The sequence below is a fragment of the Poecilia formosa genome, unplaced genomic scaffold (genome assembly GCF_000485575.1).
Source record: "Poecilia formosa unplaced genomic scaffold, Poecilia_formosa-5.1.2 Scaffold73, whole genome shotgun sequence".
Classification (NCBI taxonomy): Eukaryota; Metazoa; Chordata; class Actinopteri; order Cyprinodontiformes; family Poeciliidae; genus Poecilia; species Poecilia formosa.
The window spans coordinates 1065545-1084415 of NW_006800012.1; the positions used below are offsets into that span (position 1 = coordinate 1065545).

Sequence of the window (18871 nt, forward strand, 5' to 3'; positions counted from 1 at the left end):
CATTAGCATGCCTCCCCGCTACCCCCGCACGCATTCACATTCTCATCAGCTTCATTTGCCACTACCTGCTCCGGCATTTTAATGTTTATTCACCCCGTCCCCCCACCCCACCCCCTCGCTTCGCAAACCTATAATCTGATAACAGATCTCGGCGCCATTAGCGCATTCAAACAGGTGGAAACAAGTGATAAAATGTTGGCGAGATAGACACTGTGGAGGAGATTGAGATGGAGATGGTGGACCGGCACAAGACAAGTTGGCGGCGGAAACGGGTCTAGAAAAAAAAAAAAAAGAGGTATTGAGTGTTTGTGAAAACACAAGATGTCGTTTGAAATGAGATATTCTGCTTATTGTTATGCAAAGTGTGAATGGGATGTTGAGTTGTAAGTCTGAAGGATCTCAGCCAGATGTTTGACTGACTTGTTTTTCCACAGTTTCACATTTCATTTGCATCGTCAGTTTTTTAACAATTGGATAATCTTATGGCAACGTTTTGTAAGGAATCATCCATGCACAAGACAATTGCTACTAGAAAAATTACATTTAGAGTGCATTCATTCCCCTTCGTTTGCCTAGAAAGTTTGGTTGACTTGGGAAGATGTGAGTGTGCAATTGAACGCTAATGTGAACTCTGGTTTGTTTAAAATCTTAGGTCTCTGTTTGGTTGAAATGAAGTCTGGTGTGGTTCGAATGCATAAGCAAACCGGAAACCATTTCAAAAGCAGGAAGTGGTCTGTAGCGTGGAGCATTCTGGGTAGTTGCAACAAAAACAAACACACAAATCTAGAATTAGCGGGAAAAATGATGTTTTGCCAAAGATAAGAGGAATCCTACAACCGCTAAAATCTGACGCCACGCAATTTTATTTTTTTTTTTCCTTTCGCAAAGAAGGAAGTTGCGCTCGTTGTTTTAACTTTGGAGGTTTTTGTGTTGTTTTCTTCAGGGCTTATTGGTTCAGCGCCACCACAGGCGAGGAGGTGAACTGGTTTTTCAAGCCGTTGATAACTTATACAGCTGCACTTGTAAAGTGATATTTATGGATATCAAACAAAGTTGGACTAAATAACATATGGAGAAACAATTAAAAATGTATTAAGGTAATCACAGTTTAATGATTATATTATGGTTCTTTATGAAGTGGGTCCTTTAAAGCCTCCAAAACATTTAATCAATGTTTAATCAGCTAATCCTGAATTATGAATCTGACTTTCCATCTAAATAACTAAAGAGTCTTATAAAACCAGATAGAGAGGAGAAAAGGCTGTCTTTCATTTTGCCTGATTTAGTTTTAAGTCTGGGGCACCACAACTAACTTATCTTGTTTGTGAAAGCTCAATAAGACACTAACTTCATGCCGTACGGTCTGTAATATGACGCAGTACTGCTGGACATTTCCTTAGATATATCCACTTACTTGTTTTCTTGAAGCATATCTTTTTATTTTCTATGAGTTTCCTCTATTGTTATAAGTTTTAGTTTCCAGCAGATCGTACAAAATCCAAACATTGAACAGCAGCAGCTCTCTTAAACATGCATATTCATGTTCAGCTGCTATGAGCTCACAAACTGGAATCCAAATCTGTATAAAACAAGTTCTGTCATATAAGTTCCATAAAATACTTCTAATATTACAAAATATGGAGTCATGGGCACCGCTGACTAAAAAGTCATTTGCGATAACTCTAAAGCAGTTATCATAAACATCAATACCGCTAACGCTAAGGCACTACACTAACACTGTTTAGTGGAAGCTAATGCCAAAGCGCTAATTTCAGTTGAAATTACATCTTCTGTTGAAAGACTTCCACCGACGGACATCAATTTAGTTTTTGACATTACAATTTACAAGTTGTAGATGTATGTGTCTCTACTGTCCGTGTTTTATTTTGTTTCTGTACATGTATTTTTTGGCATAAGGTTATTGGGAGAGAAAAAAAGGGAGAGAACCTGAAGAGACACAAAGGAACTGGAGCATAAACAGTCATAAACCGAAGTCAAACTTTATTCAACCCAAAGCTTACAAAACAGCCACAAATCAGTGCTTTTGACTTTATCCAGAATAACTAACTTAGGCGAAGCTAAGCCTGCTAAATGTTTTCAAAGTTAGCAAAAGTGCTAAAGCACAAAACAGAACATTAGCCCTCTATTAGCGCATTAGCAAGTTTTGGCCCACCACTGGGTTCAAGACATGCATGGGGCTAAACAATATACAATCTTATTTTTTATCACTGCAACTGTACAAGGAGGAAAATGTGAAACAATGTTAGTGTTTTGTTTTTTACATTTCTTGAAGACATCACGTAGTAAGTAATATGGCACTGTGACATAAAGTTTCTCAGTATTTTTCGGGGAAACAAATGAAATCCAGAATGAAATAAGTGGGAGAAATGAAGGGGGGTGGAAAAAAAAAAAAGACCGCAGAGCCGGATGAGAAACAGACAAGTACACTGCAGCAGGCAAAAACGTTCTGCTGCAGAATTCATTCACACACTCTAACAGCTCTACATCTGTGCACACCCTTATGCTGTTTGTTTGCCGACTTCTTCCTGCCGTAATTGCAGTGACATTTATATTTGCACCTGAAGCCTGTCTGCCTGCTTCCATTAAGTGTCGCCAGACTTGCAGAGAGGCAGACGAGGCTTAACGCTAGATTGGTGGAATGTACACAGAAGCAAATGTAGCTAAAAGAGCCTTTCTGATTCAAAGGAAAGAGCCGTCAAGCAGGGTCACACATTCAAAAGCATAAATACATCACCAAGCATCTGTTTAAGACACAGACACCTGCATTGGTCCTGTCACGGATACGCTGTGTCTTGCTAACCATACCTTCAGACTACTAGGTGTTCACCTGATAGCGAGCGACATTTACTTGCCATTGTAAAATAACAGAAGGTGGCTTTCATTTCTTACTTTCACACCTCAAAGTGGAGACGCGCGAGACGACGGTGATCCGTCTCCAAACTTTCCCAGCTACAATGATAAATCTGTCCGGCCTGGGAATCCTGGCTCCACTCTGCCACCCATTGATCATCTTCACAGCTCTGTCATTAAATATTTATTCTGCTTATTCGCTTGTGGCCACAGTTCAGTAAAGGCCACTGAAAGGGGTGTGAAAGAGATCAGCGACTCAACAAGACATCATTTTGCATTTTCTTCCAGTCTGCCTCGGCGTCCTGCGGGTCTGCTGCCAGGGCGGTGGCTCGCACACCTACAGCGGCAGTCGCAGCGTTTGTGCTATTATAATTAGCTCCTCTCTTCTCTCTCTTTCCTCTCTTTTCTCTCGTCTGGCAGCATCCTTCACAACAAACATATGAAGATTCCTCTTCCCGGGAGGGGCGGGGGGTTATTTGAGACAGATGCAACACAAAGTTGTTTTTCTTGGCCCGTGGTTGTTTACCGCACGGGGGAGAGCGTTATCCGCCATCAGTAGCATCAGCGTACCCAGTCTTCATGTTCCCACATGGGTCAATTACGGAAAGGGTCGCAGCAGGGGGGGTACGCCAAATACGTTGGCTTTAGGGGAGAAATGAGGAGGCTGCAGGGTACTTCCTGCTCTCCTTGGAATCACTTACCGGATTTAGCTGCTTACTTGCAGGTGTTATTCAGGCAAATTGTCTCAAAAAACAGGTGATCTAACGTCTGCGGGGTTCCTGCCGTCGCAAAACGCGTTCATTATTTTTGCCTTTCGCTCTACAAACTCGCTAGAATGCCTGACGGTGTGGTAAAACTGCCCTTTTTCTGACCCAAAAGACTCTAATTCTCTGCTTCTTTAAACTTTTGACATGAATCGTTTCGATCCACACAAAAGCCTGTTCCTAAAAACGCTGTGACCGACCGCACGCCTGCACGCTCTCGAGTTACATTCCAAGAAGTATAAAAATGGGATTCACACATGGTTTCCCCTTGTTGGAAACCATGTGTCACTTTCTCCTTTGTCCGACGTGCGGGAGTTTTGCCCTCACATCTTCCTGCGCCCTTGAACACTCCAAGTCATGACAGAAAGTCTTTAACCCGAATAGACACAAAATCCTCCTGTCTGCGGTTTGGGAGAAAAAAGAAAAAAAAAGGGGAAAACAAAAGTTTAACTTTCTGCATGATTGATCTCCAGCCTAAGGGACTTTTCATGAGTGATTAAGGCTCTCAGGACTTCGGTAAAAATGTAGCTGGTATACACCAGGAAAAAGAAAAAAACACATCCACCATTTTTCTTACTGTTGTTGGGAACAACAGTAAGAAAGACTGCTGAGGTCTTCTGGTTCTAGTCCAGAACCAGAACCAGAACCAGAAGACCTGCCTGGACTGGAAGGTTCATACTACAACAGGTCTTTAACACATTTTGAAACTTAAGTTGTTTATTGATTTATAAACTAGCAGAATTATATTAAAGTCTATTCTCTGAGCTACAGGGAGTCAGTGGATGGGTTTTAGAACAGGATGTTCTTCTGGTGAATGTCAAACTTCTGTTTCAACTGTAGATAACAGCCTTTGATCTTCTAGACACCTAAATTCAAACACCACCTCCAGATCTTTGTTTTCTTCTTAAAGTACACCTATTCATTATATTTTTAAACTTAAATCATATTTCTTGTCTGAATATTCTTGAAACTGAATAACTCTTTTACTGTTTTTATGTAACATCAGATATCTTTTGGTATCGTTTCCTTAAAATATACCGACACATTTTCTCACAGAAGGGGTTGTCCAGAGAGGTCATTCCAAAATCCAAGCAGAGAAAGTTTATAAGGCACCTAAAAGTTTCTGCGGTGTGAAAGTCCACCTTCTATTGTTCTGTTTGTCAGAGCCAGCAAATCTCTTTTTTTTTCCACAATTTGGGTTTTTCAGGTTTTCTGTTATGTCCTTTCGTTCGTTTTACAGGCTGTTATTTCTGCAGCTCAGAGGCACAGAAGCAAATTGCAGTGCTCATATGCAGATTCACGCCCACTGCCGGATCCTTTTTTCTCTGCTAATTAATGGATTAAGAGGCATCATTAGAGACAGTGGGTGACGGCTGACAGCTCTTTACTTTGACCAAGCATCAAGGAGTGGGCGTGTGCAAAGTTTAACACTGGCCATTTAGCCTCCTGGGGACCGGTTTGTTTATGGTCACCGCTCAGATCAGTCTCCCACACAGATGGCAGGAACGCATTCTTCCCACACACTGTTACATACCTTTTGTATGTACATAAAGGTTCGGGAACATTCTCGGGCCGGGAACAGGCTTCTGACCGCAGCGCCGAACTTCACAGACACGTTCAAAAAAGTTTATTTAGCTTTGGTTGAAATTCTGTTGCTGTCTGAAGTTGTGCATAATTCAGGGCAGGAGGTATTTAACTAACTGCTTATCACTGTCACTGCAGCTCATTTCCTGTACTTTTAACCCACGGTGAGGATGAATGATGAGTTTCCATCAGAAATGTGTGCAAAACTTTGTCAATATTTCGCTTTTGTCAAAAAAACACAACTTTACAACTGCAGTGTCTCCATTAAATAAGAAACGCAACTAAAATCATAGCTCTGTTCTCGCCGATAAGTCACTAAAAAACATGCCACAATATCATCCTCCTGCTACTTCCTGTCGTCGTCTTCATGGTTTTCCCCAGTGGCAACATCTGGTTGTTGATCATGTGACTAGTATGATGGGGAAAAAAGTGTTTCCATTGCAGTTTTGCAAAATAAACCATACAAAATAAACCAAACTATACAATACAGACACAGTGTTTTATCAAAAACCAGAGTTTATTCAGAATTGGCATGTTTCCATATAAGCAAATTTATCTTTGAAATGTGAAGTTGTGCAATTATATGGTCAATGGAAATGCACCTACGAACTCCAGTTCTAAAAAAAAATATGGTAGCTTTGTTTTATTTTATGTAGTTCATGTAGTTTGTCACATTATGTGTGAGATAAACAAATTATGAATATTTCTGAATTTAAACAGACCTGCTTTGGGATTTTATGCAGTAGACTTCCTAACAATATTTCATTTGAATAAACGTTACAGTAAATATGGCTGCGAGCGTCTTGGGCTTTGCGTGTATAATTATAGCACATGCAGCCACTTGCATATGAATCTGCTGTTTTCAAAAACGAAATTACTCCAGCTTTTTGAAAGTCTACGAATTCTGTTGGGATGCAACAGTTTTTTAGTAACGCCTCAACTTTTCACTCAGACTTACGTCTACGTTCTAACAAGCCACTTTGTACAGAACCTCTGTTGTTGTAGGAGTTTTACAGCCAATCCGGAAGAGGAAAACCTGAAAAAATGCCGACATTCAGGATTCCTTTCATTCTGAACAACCTTCCACTGCTGAAGACAATCATCATGGCTGATACTTGATATTTACTAGGTTGTGCGTATAAAATTACATATACACAAGATATGTAATTTTAAAATATCTAATGATAGCAACATGTTTCTTTGATAGGAAATCACTTAAAAAGTATGATAGTTATGATTTGTTTGTGAATGCAGTCAATGTGTGTGTATGTTTTTAACAAATAACTAATTAACATCTCTTTTCCTTTCAGAATGCAGCAGCCATTTTTCGTTCCTGAAGCCTTTTTGTTTTTGTTTTCCTCCTTTGCAGGAAATCTCTGAATTAACTTGGCGCCATCACAACCTCACACTTGAGATCAACCTTAGCTTTTCAAGATAATTGCAGATTTGTGCGATGCCATAACGTCTTTGCTTTCTTGTTTCATGTATTGCAGTTGTCATCCGCTATATTCACTTCTCTGTAAGTCATCTAAAATAATTGGCTGTGCCCACCAAAACGAAGGCCTCGCAGAAATTACCTAGACCCTATTAATAGAGAGCCCTGCTGGCCACATCCGTCTGTCACCGTGGATACTAATATTGATGTACTTTTCCCTCATTTCCTTCCCAATTCCACGTAAACATCCCCTTTAAAACCACCCGAAGCCCTTATCTCTCCACCCACCCCCACCCGCCTCCCCGCGGAGGTTGGTTTGCTAACTTTTGTCTCTCTTACTAACAAGCTTCAGATTTTTTCCAGTTTGATTCTTTTCGTTAGTGAATTTTATTTTCCTTTACCTCTTATGATTTCAACAACTAACACTGTGTCATTCACGGAATGTGTGCCATCTGTTGTTTTTTCTACTTAAATTGCGACCTACATACTAACAAATGTACTGTATCCTATCCTTTTTCTTTACTTTTTATTTAATTATTTATTTTTGGATGATTTTGTGTTGAAGACCCTTTAAAACAACTAGGCACTTAAAGTTGTTTTCTTTATTTCTTTATTTGGATGTTTTAAAGCAAAAGAAATATAGGAGAGAAGAAGTTTCTAGGTTGTATTTTTCTATATTTTTCTTTTACTTTTCTTTTTTTTTAGCCTCAGATTGTCTATGAACTGAGACGCTGCTTTTGCTACAGGCAATTCTATCCCACTTTTTTGGGGGTTAGGATATGTTTTCTTGAGTTTTTTTTTTAAGGTTCATCATTATTTTTTTCTTTCTCCTCCCCCCTGTTTTCTCCTGAAGCACGCAGGCATTGGACACGCTATGGTAAACAAACTGCATTATATGGTAGATATCATTCTAATTGTCTTACACTTTGGTTTGCCCTGGGTTTTCCGTTACTCTTTCTATTCTGTTTGCTTAACTCAAAGTCCAATCCTCCATCAATTCCAAGGTAGCTGAAAAACTCCACCTCTGTTCTTTTTTTTTTCTTTTAGCCTTCTCTTTGTATAAACTTATACAAATATGTGTAACAGAATTTTTTTACTACCGTTTATTTTCCCCTCCCTGAAATTTTTAATGTTTTCATCCAAAGAGGTCTGCACAAAAAATTATATTTTTTGTTTTAATGTTATGTCTTTATTTCTTTAGTTTTTTAATATATATATTTTTGCTCTTATTTCCTTTATGTTTTTGAGGTTATTTTCTAAACTTCGAATACTATCCGTATGAAGAAATAAAGAATATAATGCAAAATATGTTTGTTTTTTTTGTGTTTGTTTTTTTTTACAATTTTGTATTAGAATAATTTAACGGGTTTTTTGTTAACCCTAGTTCCCCTCCTGTTTTTCTTTTTTTAGAGGAATCCTTTGAGGTGAGCTTACACAGCTGATTTCTCAAGAAAATACACACTCTGTGACTATTCCAGTGAAAAAAAGTTGGAAAGAGAAATCTTTTTTGCGTCTTTTATTCGAAAAAGATTAGTTCATTAGGCTCCAGAACACTATCGGTTGCATATGAAATATAGTCATTTGCTCGCTCACTTAATTGTGGGATGAATATGGCCTCTTGCAGAGCCACAAACCTCATAATTATGTGCTGATCTCCGACATGCAAAGAACAATAAAAACAAGTTTGACAATAATTATTGTGGTATCTTATATTGTGATATATACACCACATGATTCCTCCAAAAAAATATTAACACCTCTACTATGCTTTATAAAGGGTTGTGAAAAGTTTTGACCCTCTAGATAAACATAATGAAGGCTAACCTTATCAAATCCATTGGAAAGTTTGAAGGTGAGAACCACTGTGGGCTAAGTACTTTTTCACAGAACTGTGTATTCTTTAAATATATATTTTTAGCCCCTGAAAAAAATGTCTGAATATTTTAAACAGAGACATGTCATAAAAAGGAAAAGCTTGCCTAAATTACAGCTAGCATTTTACGTTTAGCATGAAGTCTCTATTTACTGCTTTAAATATGCTTTGAGCACGCTAAACATTTTCCTAATAACCTCTCAAATCCTCCAGTTTAAGCTCAGGTTCAGTTTAGATGTCAGTCTGCACAGGACATTCTCTGAGAATCTCCTAGGTTTGCTGTTTAGCATGCTAGCATTATGATTAGCATTCTTTGTTGCATCTAAAACGTTTTACAGCTAGTAATAGACTGCTAGATGTAAAATGTTTCAGCTAGTAGTAGACTGCTAGCTGTAAAACGTTTCAGATGCAACAAAGAATGTTAATCGTAATGCTAGCATGCTAAACAGCAAACCTAGGAGATTCTCAGTGAATGTCCTGTGCAGACTGACATCGAAACTGAACCTGAGCTTAAACTGGAAGATTTGAGAGATTATTTTTAGCTATAACTGTAAATTGCTGTACCACCTGATGAATTTCTACTGCATGCTACAGAGGATGAGAAAGTAAAAATTTCAAAAGTAAAACGGTGCATAATATAGTGAACAACTTGACAATTTTAACACAGCTATTCTTTTTCTTGACAAAGTAAAACATGTTTACTATGTTATAGCAAAGCGTGTTATCTTGGGACGTCGTTGTGAAGTTCATGGTACACTGCAGAGTATTTACAGCATTTGATTTAGAGCTTAAAGCTCTTGCTATAAAACCAGCCTCATATCAGGGTGGAGTCCTTGGCCATAGTTTCATGATCTCATGATTTCTCAATGGTGAGGAACATACTCATGTCACTATGCGAACACTTACAGGGCTTTAATAAGGGAAAAAAAAACATCTTAAAATAGATGTAAAGATAATCAAAGTTAAAATAAAAAGTGTTTTTTTTTTCAGGCATGCTAACATCTCAACACCATTCAGGCGGTTTGGTCTAACTTTCTTTCACTGGGAAGTCCGTCTCTAAATAAAACTGCCTGCCCATTGATGCAGACCCTAAAACATAAATATGTATAAGCTGTGTGTGCTCTACCCATCACTAACACTAACATTAACTTATATTTGTACACTTTATATCCCTCATCCCTTGCATGAATATAGTAGGCTTCTTCTTTTTTTGTCCTTATTGTTTTTAAATAGGGATAAGACTGACAATATATGTTTATGTATATATATATATATATATCCTGGCTAACATATATACATACATATATTAACTGTTCTAATATAGTTAATATGACCATAAAATGTGGTAGCCATACCCTATTTTTTTATTTATTTTCTTCCTATGTTTATTTGTTTTATTATTATTATTTATGTTTAATTTTAGAAATTAACCTACTAAAACAAATTATGACCTCACACCTTTCCCTACCAAAAAAAAAAAAAGAAAAAGAAAAAGAAAGAAAATGACACAGGGGAAAAAATATAGAGGGGAGACAGATTTCCTACTCTGGTAAGAAAAAAAGGATAAATGTCGGAAGGATTAAATTTAACCAGTCCAACTCGACATGAATTGAGGGAAAAGGCAGAAGCCTGTATATTTGATGATGCCTTTGTGATTTCCTCCTGAATTTCGAGAGAAATTCCAAAGCAATACAAGTGCACAGCCTATAACGCCGTCGTGAAAATGTGGCGGAGGCGATCGGAAAAGCCCCAAACTCATGACGGCGGTAGATGCCATCAGAATACCGACTCTTCCATTTACCAAATGCAGGGCTATCTCATCTCCCCTCTGGATTTTCCCTATTCTTTAAAAAAACCTCTCTCTCCTGTTTATTTCATCCGTGGCTATTGATCCCATCCTGTCTCACTTCCACCTTCGCGTTGACAGTATCCAGTGATTGTAACCTTCCAATCTGTTTGCATGCAACAGTTGGCTAGAGCGACCTTGCGCCATTAAAACGGCGCAAGTGCTGCTGTAGCCCAGCACGTGTCAGTCTGTTGTACACGTGTCTTGACGGTTTGTTTTGTTTTCTTTATTTTTTATGTTGTGATTTTGAATATCACAAACAGCCTTAACAATGAGAGCTCTGTTTCTTTTCCCATTTGTCTGGTGTTGTGATACCCTGAAATTAAATTAACCCCCTCAAACCCTCACCCCCCGTCTCTACGAGCTCATTTCTGCTGCATCTTGCCAGATGGTTGATTTGCTTTTCCTATTTTTTTTTTTTATTATTATTATTTTTCCTTAACCCATTTGTGTTGTGTCCAGAGGAATTCTCCCTCCACCTCCATACTTCCTCCCATCCTTTTTTTTTTTTTTTGGTTAACGTGCATGGGCTGTGTGTCACCCTGTTAACTTGGATGGATTAATTTTGGTTCTTCTTGAGCGAAACAAACCCCTTCCACATGAAATAACATGTTCACTTCAAATCTGGATCTGGTTTGTGCAATCAAATTGCAGAGGACTTTTAAAGAATCCTCACATTTACTGACCACATTGATGAAATTAACCGAATCAGTGTTACTAATCAACTGTTCCAACGAAACCTTTGTTGTAACTGTACTAACAACCATTTTTGTGTCTGACTTTCCCTTACTTACAAAAGTACTAACAGTTTCCGTTCACCCTCCAACCTGCTAAGCCTTTTGGGCCTCACTTAGGCACCTCCCTCCCCCTCTAACTGTTGCCAATACGACACGTCCGGAATACTTTTATAATCCCTGAAATGTACTAGCTTAGTTTCCCGGTATGCTTTAACTATAATTTGTGATTAGCTAGGAAATTTTGACAATCTGCCAGACACCTATCAAAGTCAATGAGACCCGTTTTTCTGATGAAAGCTTGTCTGTAGCGGCTTCACTCTTAGGTTACTATAGAAATGTGAACAGTTATGAATACTTAATGTGTGTGTTTTCAATTCTCCTCACTAAAGATCTATGAAAGTAAGCAGATGTAGCGCTGTAAGGGTAAGTGATCTATTTACCAGGTAAGCATTTCAACCCTTTTCTGCAGTGCATGTGAAACATAAGTGTACAAACCTGACCAATCAGTTACAAATGAGCAAAACAATTGTTTATATTACATTTCAAGAAGCATGTTTCAGTTGGACTCAACTTTTCATATTTATTAACAGTAAATCATTAACCATTGAGGGAAAAAACATTCATATAATCTCCATAGAAGATGCACAAAAGAACAGTACTCAAGAAAAGGTTGAAAAAAGACATTTGTTATTGTTTGTGAAGATCTTTAAGAATATTTTTCACACGTGGTGACTTTGGATGAGAGGGTAGATGTCGATGTTGGTGTGAGCAAAGCTCGAAACCTCAGGTTGCTTTCTGATCTGTATATCGGTGTGTGTGTGTGTGTGTGTGTGTGTGTGTGTGTTAATGAGTGTGCTTTGGTGATTGGCTGCATTGCAAAGTGCTTTGAGTGGCTAGCACAACTAGAAAAGAGCTAGAAAATCAAGCCATTTACATTAGGTAAGGTAATTTTATTTATATAGCACATTTTCAGCAACAACCAACCGCCTTCATCAGCAGTGACATCCGTCCACCAGTCCTTGTTCGCTCTCCATGGTAACCGACTGTTGTACCTGCTGATGGTTAGAGTTAGTCTCCCCTCTTTCAATTGATTCTTTGGCTTCCAGCAAACATTTAGCATAAATTCCAGAAAGAGGCTTACATCAGACCTACTTCCTTGTTGTCCAGGTGGAAGTTGATGTTGCCATTTCCTGTGAGTCAGTTCTAGTCCATGTTCAGCTGAGGGATCTGCTGGCCAGCCTCCGTCTTCAAGTGTCCTCATTGGGCCATTCAGGCTGCCCTACTTGGCAGCCACCCATGCGGTTTTTACAGGCGTTTTACAGGGTGTTAAAGATTAATGAAAAGTCCTAAAGTATGGCATAAAAACATTAAACCCTTAAGAAGATAAATACTGCTGGCCTTTAACACAAGGTTTTGGATTTAAGCTGCGTCTTTAAATTTGAATTAGTTATTTTTTTTATTAACATTTTTTTTTCAGAAATGCACCATTTATTTTATGCCTTACAGTTCTGGCCAAAATATACTCATATATATATATATATATATATATATATATACACACACACACACACACACACACACACACACTGTGGTCAAACTATAAAGTCTTATTCAGGGGACTAAACACTTTTGTTCGGGATTTATTGCCATATATTTAGCCTTTTTCTGGAACCTGCATATTGAGAAAATATAATATAAAGTTTAGTTTGCATGCTGTGATTTCAGTTGTTGAATAAAGCCTATCATCATTCACCAATATGAAAAACTATAAAGACTTTGTTTGGTAAAAGTTTCAAGCTTTTTAATAAGTTATTTTTGAGGATAATGTAGCCTTTAAATTTAAATAATGACATTAAACGATCTGAAAATGTTCATTTTTCTTCATGAAACCCTGCCTTCTCCGTACATCATCAAAGTCAGTCAATAACCAGAAAACCAAAAACCCGTCATGTCGCTATGGAGACAAAATTAAACAGTTTTTTTTTTTTTTTTTCTGGAGCAAAAGGAAGGTTTAGTGCTTCTTCTCGTACTTGCTCCAGCCCCAGAAACTGTCTTCATTCTGATCCATATATAGAAGCGGTGAAGTCGCGGCTGTGCTCGTGGGACCTCCTATTAGTGTGCTTGCTCATTTCTTTTCTTTTCGATTTGGCCGTAGTCAGCACATAAGTTTTTCACCGGGCCTCTGAGGATCAGCAGAGTGGAGAAGGTGGGAGTATTCTAATGCACAGTGGACTGTGTGCAAGTCAGCTAAGTAAACTCTCTCTGTGTTTGTGTGTGTGTGTGTGTGTGTCGGTCATGACAGGGCTAACCACTTGCACGGTGGGAATTACACCCTTCCATTCTTTTCATTCACGAGAAGCTAATCCATCATGCTAGCTAAGTTTTCATATTGTTGTAAACAATGTTTTGTCAGGAGGGAAAACGCAAGAAATCGACTGATCTAAGAATCGTTTCAGCAGCGGGAGATTTGGTGAACTTGTCAGCTTTAAGTGATTTGACGTCTCAAACTGTGTCGACCTTAAATCTGGGAAAGTCTCAATTCAGCACAGAGCAGTGAGGTCTGGGATTCTCTGAGCTGCAAAGAGACTCTGGGTAAAAAACCCTGAAGAACGATTAAAGTCAGCAGGACGTTCAGTTGGGTTTGTGCAGGGAAGCCAGGTGTAAAGATCCAATAGAAAAGTGACTTTTAGTCGTTTAAATAACATACTCTTAGGTTTCTGTTGTTTTGGCACCTTGACAAGTTTTATCTGCGGGGAGTATTTTATTTGCTCCAGTCTTTGATCACATCGTAAATCAATTCATAAATATGATTTCTCCTGCCAATATTTACTGATCTGTCTATGTTTAACCCTCTGAACCTTTTAGTAGTAGTACAAATAGTAGAAAGAAAGAAAAACCTAAAAAAAAAAAAACTACTGATCATTTCTAATTGTCTTTTCTTGTTGTTGTTGAATTTAATAGATGTCTGGCAGTTTGTCAATGTTTCTCCCTCATAATCCCTCTGATCATATCCAGCTCTTGAGATCAACATCTTTCTACAAATTGTTCCGCTGGCAGTTCCTAGCACTTTTAGTCCACGCTTTAGTCTCAAGGTCTTCCAGGTTCAATATTTCCTCGAAACTTCTTATTTTTGGTGACCATGTGGCTCATTTGAAGTCAAATAAATGTGTTGGAAAAAATTGCAACCATCCTGATAATGCCCCGCATTTCTTCTCCCTAGCCGGTGAGGTTTCCACCATGACGATAGGACAAGTGAGTCGGTCCCGTTGAGAAGCCCCATCTGTGACCCCCCCACCCCCTTAACCTCCACATACCAGCTCTGCAAACTGCAGATTCTTTTTGCCAGATGCGTCTGGCCAATATAATCGTTATTATTCACCAACAGCAGACATAAAAATGGGTTGCCCTGCTAATCAGGGAAGTACGAAGAAAAAGGAAAAAAAAATGGCGAAAGGAATTGAGAATCAAAACTGATGATTCAGCTGAGGATTCAGGATCTGTGGAGTGCAGTTGCTATAGTTTGGCTTCAGCCATCAACTTCACAACTTTGAATTCCTTCATTTGTTCCAGACAGAAACAGTTTACGCATTGTCCAGAACCCCAAGAGCCTAATTTCCCATCAGTTCAGCTGAATAAGACTTGTTTAGAGAAGTTATTTTAAATAAATGTAATATAATTTTTGTAACAAATAAACGGCACACTACTTATTTGATTGTGCTATAAAATGGCACTGTATGCGTGGAAAAAACATAATATTGCCACTTTAAAACATTAGTTGACTATCATTTTAAGCCAGTCAGGTGAAAGACTCCTGGTCTGGAAAATGTAAAATCTGTCACAAGTGAGCTAAACGTACTGCAATTAAATTGACGCGTTCTGTCCACAGACAGTAGAAAATTCCTCTCGGCGTTCTCGTCGTGATGCCTGTAATACTGCCACTGCTTGATGCAGGAGGCAATGGAAAGCAAACATCGACGTGCATAACTCCTGGGAGTGCTGAGTTTATACATTTACGCAAAATCATTATATATTAAATCAGATGAGAGCACTTTTTTCCTTTCAGCGAAGCCAGCTGTTTTAGTATGATTAAAGTATAAATAATTGACAAAGCACCAAATATGGTCCCAAATCAGACAACATGATTCGGCTGTGCTTGTGTTTTGTTGGAAGGCTCTGTTTTGGTGGTGCTAATGCTAAATACGGTCATGATGTAAAATGACAATGCAAAGCAGCAGTACAATTAGCTAAATTATACTTATTTGCATTCTCGTCAAGTACTGCAATTTTGTCTGCATTGTAATGAGCCGAATGTGGAGAGAATAGGTTTTTATTCGGAATGATTGTCGTATTATCCGATGAGTGGAGGAGAGACGCTTTCCTTGAGTGTATCCCAGATCTCATTTTTCTCACTCCCCAGGTAGTTATTGAACTATTAGTGAACAGGCTGCTGTGACATTTAGAACAGTTGTTTCGTCTCATCTTCTGAGCTTTGTGTGCGCTGCTAGCAGAGCAGCTCTCACACCTCTTAGTGAAATCCAGGATAAAAACATCTTTTTTTCATTGGATTACTCATGCTCCATTGATATCAGATTATAGAGACTCAGTATTTCAAACACTATACGATTTAGTTTGAGCTTTAACACACAGCCTCCCAGTCTCGTTCTCTACAATGTAAAAGAGCAGAATTTTGAAAATGGTAAGTCCTGTTTCTGCACGTCTGTTAACACTATCTCGTACTTTCAGCTTACGTCGGAGCCTTTTGATTCCTCATTCCAACCTGGCTCTGTCGACTCCGTCTACAATCAAACATTCAATGCAGAATGTGTAACCTTGCAGAGAATGAAGAGTCTGGAGGCAATTAAAATGAGACAGGAGTTATTTTTAGTGATGGCGCCTGAAATGAAAACTGGTTCAGCAAAGGAATGTTATAGAATATCTATGCCAGGGATTGGAGAGAGAAAAAAAAAAAAAAAAAAAAAAAAACACAGGGCCACTTGTAAAGATCAAATGCCTTATGTTTGGTACGTTTAGTAAATGGTGAATGTACCAAATGGACACAGAACAGGAGAGAGAAGGAAGACGTTCAGACCGTGTCTCTGGTTGTTGGCAAACAAGTTGAACGAGCTTCAAGTCCTAAGCCCAATTGAATTGAACTAAATGAACTTTTGGTTGTTGATAGTGGACATTATTCTTATTAAAAAGAAAAAAAAGTACCTGCCCGGTTTAAGTTTTCTAGCCTGTTTTTAACCAGTCCAGAATCCATTTGAAGCAAACCGTCTCTTTCGTCTTTTTCCTGCACCGTCAATGATCAGTACCTTGGAGTTCACGGCTTAGCCTTACTGTAACAAGTGCACTCTGCAGTGAAGATCCTCAGTCTGACGAGCACCAAAGAGAGCAATGCACCTTAGGACACAGCCCTGCCCATCGCTGGCGTTTAATCTAACATCTTCCTTGTTTCTCCCCTTCATTTCTTCTAATTCCTCTCCTCTCTTATCATTCTCTACTCTTGCTCTATTGTTCCCTCTTTCTACTTCTGTCTCTCTTGGCCGGTGCCTGCACTAGGTGACCATCTCTGTGGATGGTATTTTGACCACCACTGGCTACACCCAGGAGGATTACACCATGTTGGGCTCCGATGACTTCTTCTACATCGGGGGAAGCCCCAACACGGCAGACCTGCCTGGATCACCAGTCAGCAACAACTTTATGGGCTGCCTTAAAGATGTGAGTCTGTTTTTGTTTTATCGAACAATACCAGCCAACGTCCGTTTGGTTCCACAATAAAATGTAGTTATAGCAGCATAACACAGTTGCAGTGAGAACATGTTGGATCGTAGAATAGTGTCATCCTCACATTTTTCAGCGAGCGCCCTTGTGTTGACTGACACAATCTCTAGAGATTCATCAGTGTGGGCAGATTTAACTCCCATATGTTGGAGTGGGAGGTGTCAGATGCACAACATTCTGAATTGCTTTCCAAGTGTTTATTCCCTCTGTGGTTGTTCTTGCACTTTCTAACCCTGGTATAGACCAAACACTTGAGCAGAAATGAATAACGCCACAACAGGCTGACGGGGGAAGCAGCCTTATTCCGGTTTTATACTGTCCACCAATAGGATTCAGTTCAATTCATATACAAAAAACGTGTCTTTAATACTGCCAAAGTTTTACCACAAAGACGAACAAGCTGTCATGAAGACTAATCACGGCCCCAACTGATGTTCTCTTGTAAATGTAATGGCTTGTATAGACGCAAAGCAACGTGGTACTATCTTATGTCCTCATAAAACCTCGCTGATTGAATAAGTAATTACTTTTGCCATCACTTTTAATGGATCACACAGTAATCACACCATCTCTAACTTAATTATGCCTTGAGAATTACATTTTCATTATTTGGCTTGCCATCGGAAGGCTCCCCTGTAGGTTCTAAACCTCCCAAGGCTTTTAACTATCCTCTCTCTCTTCAAGACAAGACGGGATTTATAGTCAGTGTACAGACAGAGCACAGTGAAGGGGAGAGGATGAAGAGAATGGGAGAGAAAACAGATTGTGAACAGGAAGAACAGGAGTTGAAGACAAATAAGCGGCGTTCGACAGCGAAATGGAAATGGAGTTGTAGGGCCTTCTGTTGCCGCAGCTTTTAGTTTTGAGACTGGGAATATTTTCCGATTAGTCTACAAATATGCTTTGATCAAAAATGTTCCATTGTGGTTCTGTCTCTGTCTGCAGTACCTCCAGTATTGCTGCGTATTCAGCTCTGTCCATCCTCATATGAACTCTGACTAGTTTCCTTGTCCCTACGGAAATAAATAAAACATGCCCACCTCGATACGCCACAGTGGAGGGTGATTTGCAGTATTAGTTTTCCACCACACAGCATTTGACATCTGGCCTTAGAAGTGAATTTGTGATCTCTTTTTGTACATAACCCATTTATTTATTTTTTTTTCCACATTTGCGGTGCCCCTTTGGTGGCAGACTTAACACAAGACTTGTTATATCTTCCTTTCAACAATGTCTTCATTCTTCCCACTCCCATAAAGTCCAGATTTGTGGTGTGCACAACCACTAACATTAACTGTAGATGCCTGAAGCTCCCCCAGAGTTATTATGAGCTGCTTCTCTGGCTACTGCTCCACATGCTTAGCTTGTCACATTAGCTGAATGTCCCTCTCTTGGCAAGTTTGTAGTTTTGTTATAATCTTTCTTTCTTCAGATGACAAATTGAACCGAACTTCTTGAGACATCAAAGCTGCTGTTGTTTTAGAATAAAGCCCTGCTTTAAATTTTCCCACTACTTCATCCCTGACCCGGTTCTTTGGTCCCCATGGCGCTTTTTGTTCACCAGTGTTCTCTAACAAACCCCTGAGGCCTTCGCAAAACAGATCGATTTACACTGACATTAAACTACACACATTAGACAATCAGATGACTCCAAAGGATATCAGAGTGTAGGGGGTTTAATACAAAAGCATCTTGGATGAGGTTCCGTACAAAGTGGAGGAATTTTAAATGTCTCGGGGTCCTGTTCACAAATGAGAGAAAGATTAGCATCGATAGGCAGATTTGTGAAGCATCTGCAATGATCAAAGTGCTGTATTAGTTTGTTGTGGTGAAGAGAGAGCTGAGCTAAAAGATGAAGCTCTTGATTTTCCAGTCATTGACTGAGCTTGTGGGTAAAAGCAGTCACTTTAAACACAGCTAAGTAAAAAGTTAGGCTAAAGCACTAAACATAAACATTAGCTCCTCTAGCACTAA

At 39.0% G+C, this 18871-nt stretch overlaps 1 protein-coding gene across 7 annotated transcripts in view; it reads left to right on the forward strand.

The window, feature by feature from the left end:
- nrxn2b (neurexin 2b) overlaps window positions 1-18871 on the forward strand; it is a 703630-nt gene that overhangs the window by 241251 nt on the left and 443508 nt on the right. For 6 of the 7 annotated variants that reach the window (XM_016673326.1, XM_016673332.1, XM_016673331.1 and 3 more), the window contains 2 exons: window positions 7508-7531; window positions 16673-16834. In XM_016673326.1, the coding sequence (XP_016528812.1) occupies window positions 7508-7531; window positions 16673-16834 (186 nt within the window). The remainder of the gene's footprint in view (window positions 1-7507; window positions 7532-16672; window positions 16835-18871) is intronic. The other variant, XM_016673327.1, reaches the window with a different exon arrangement.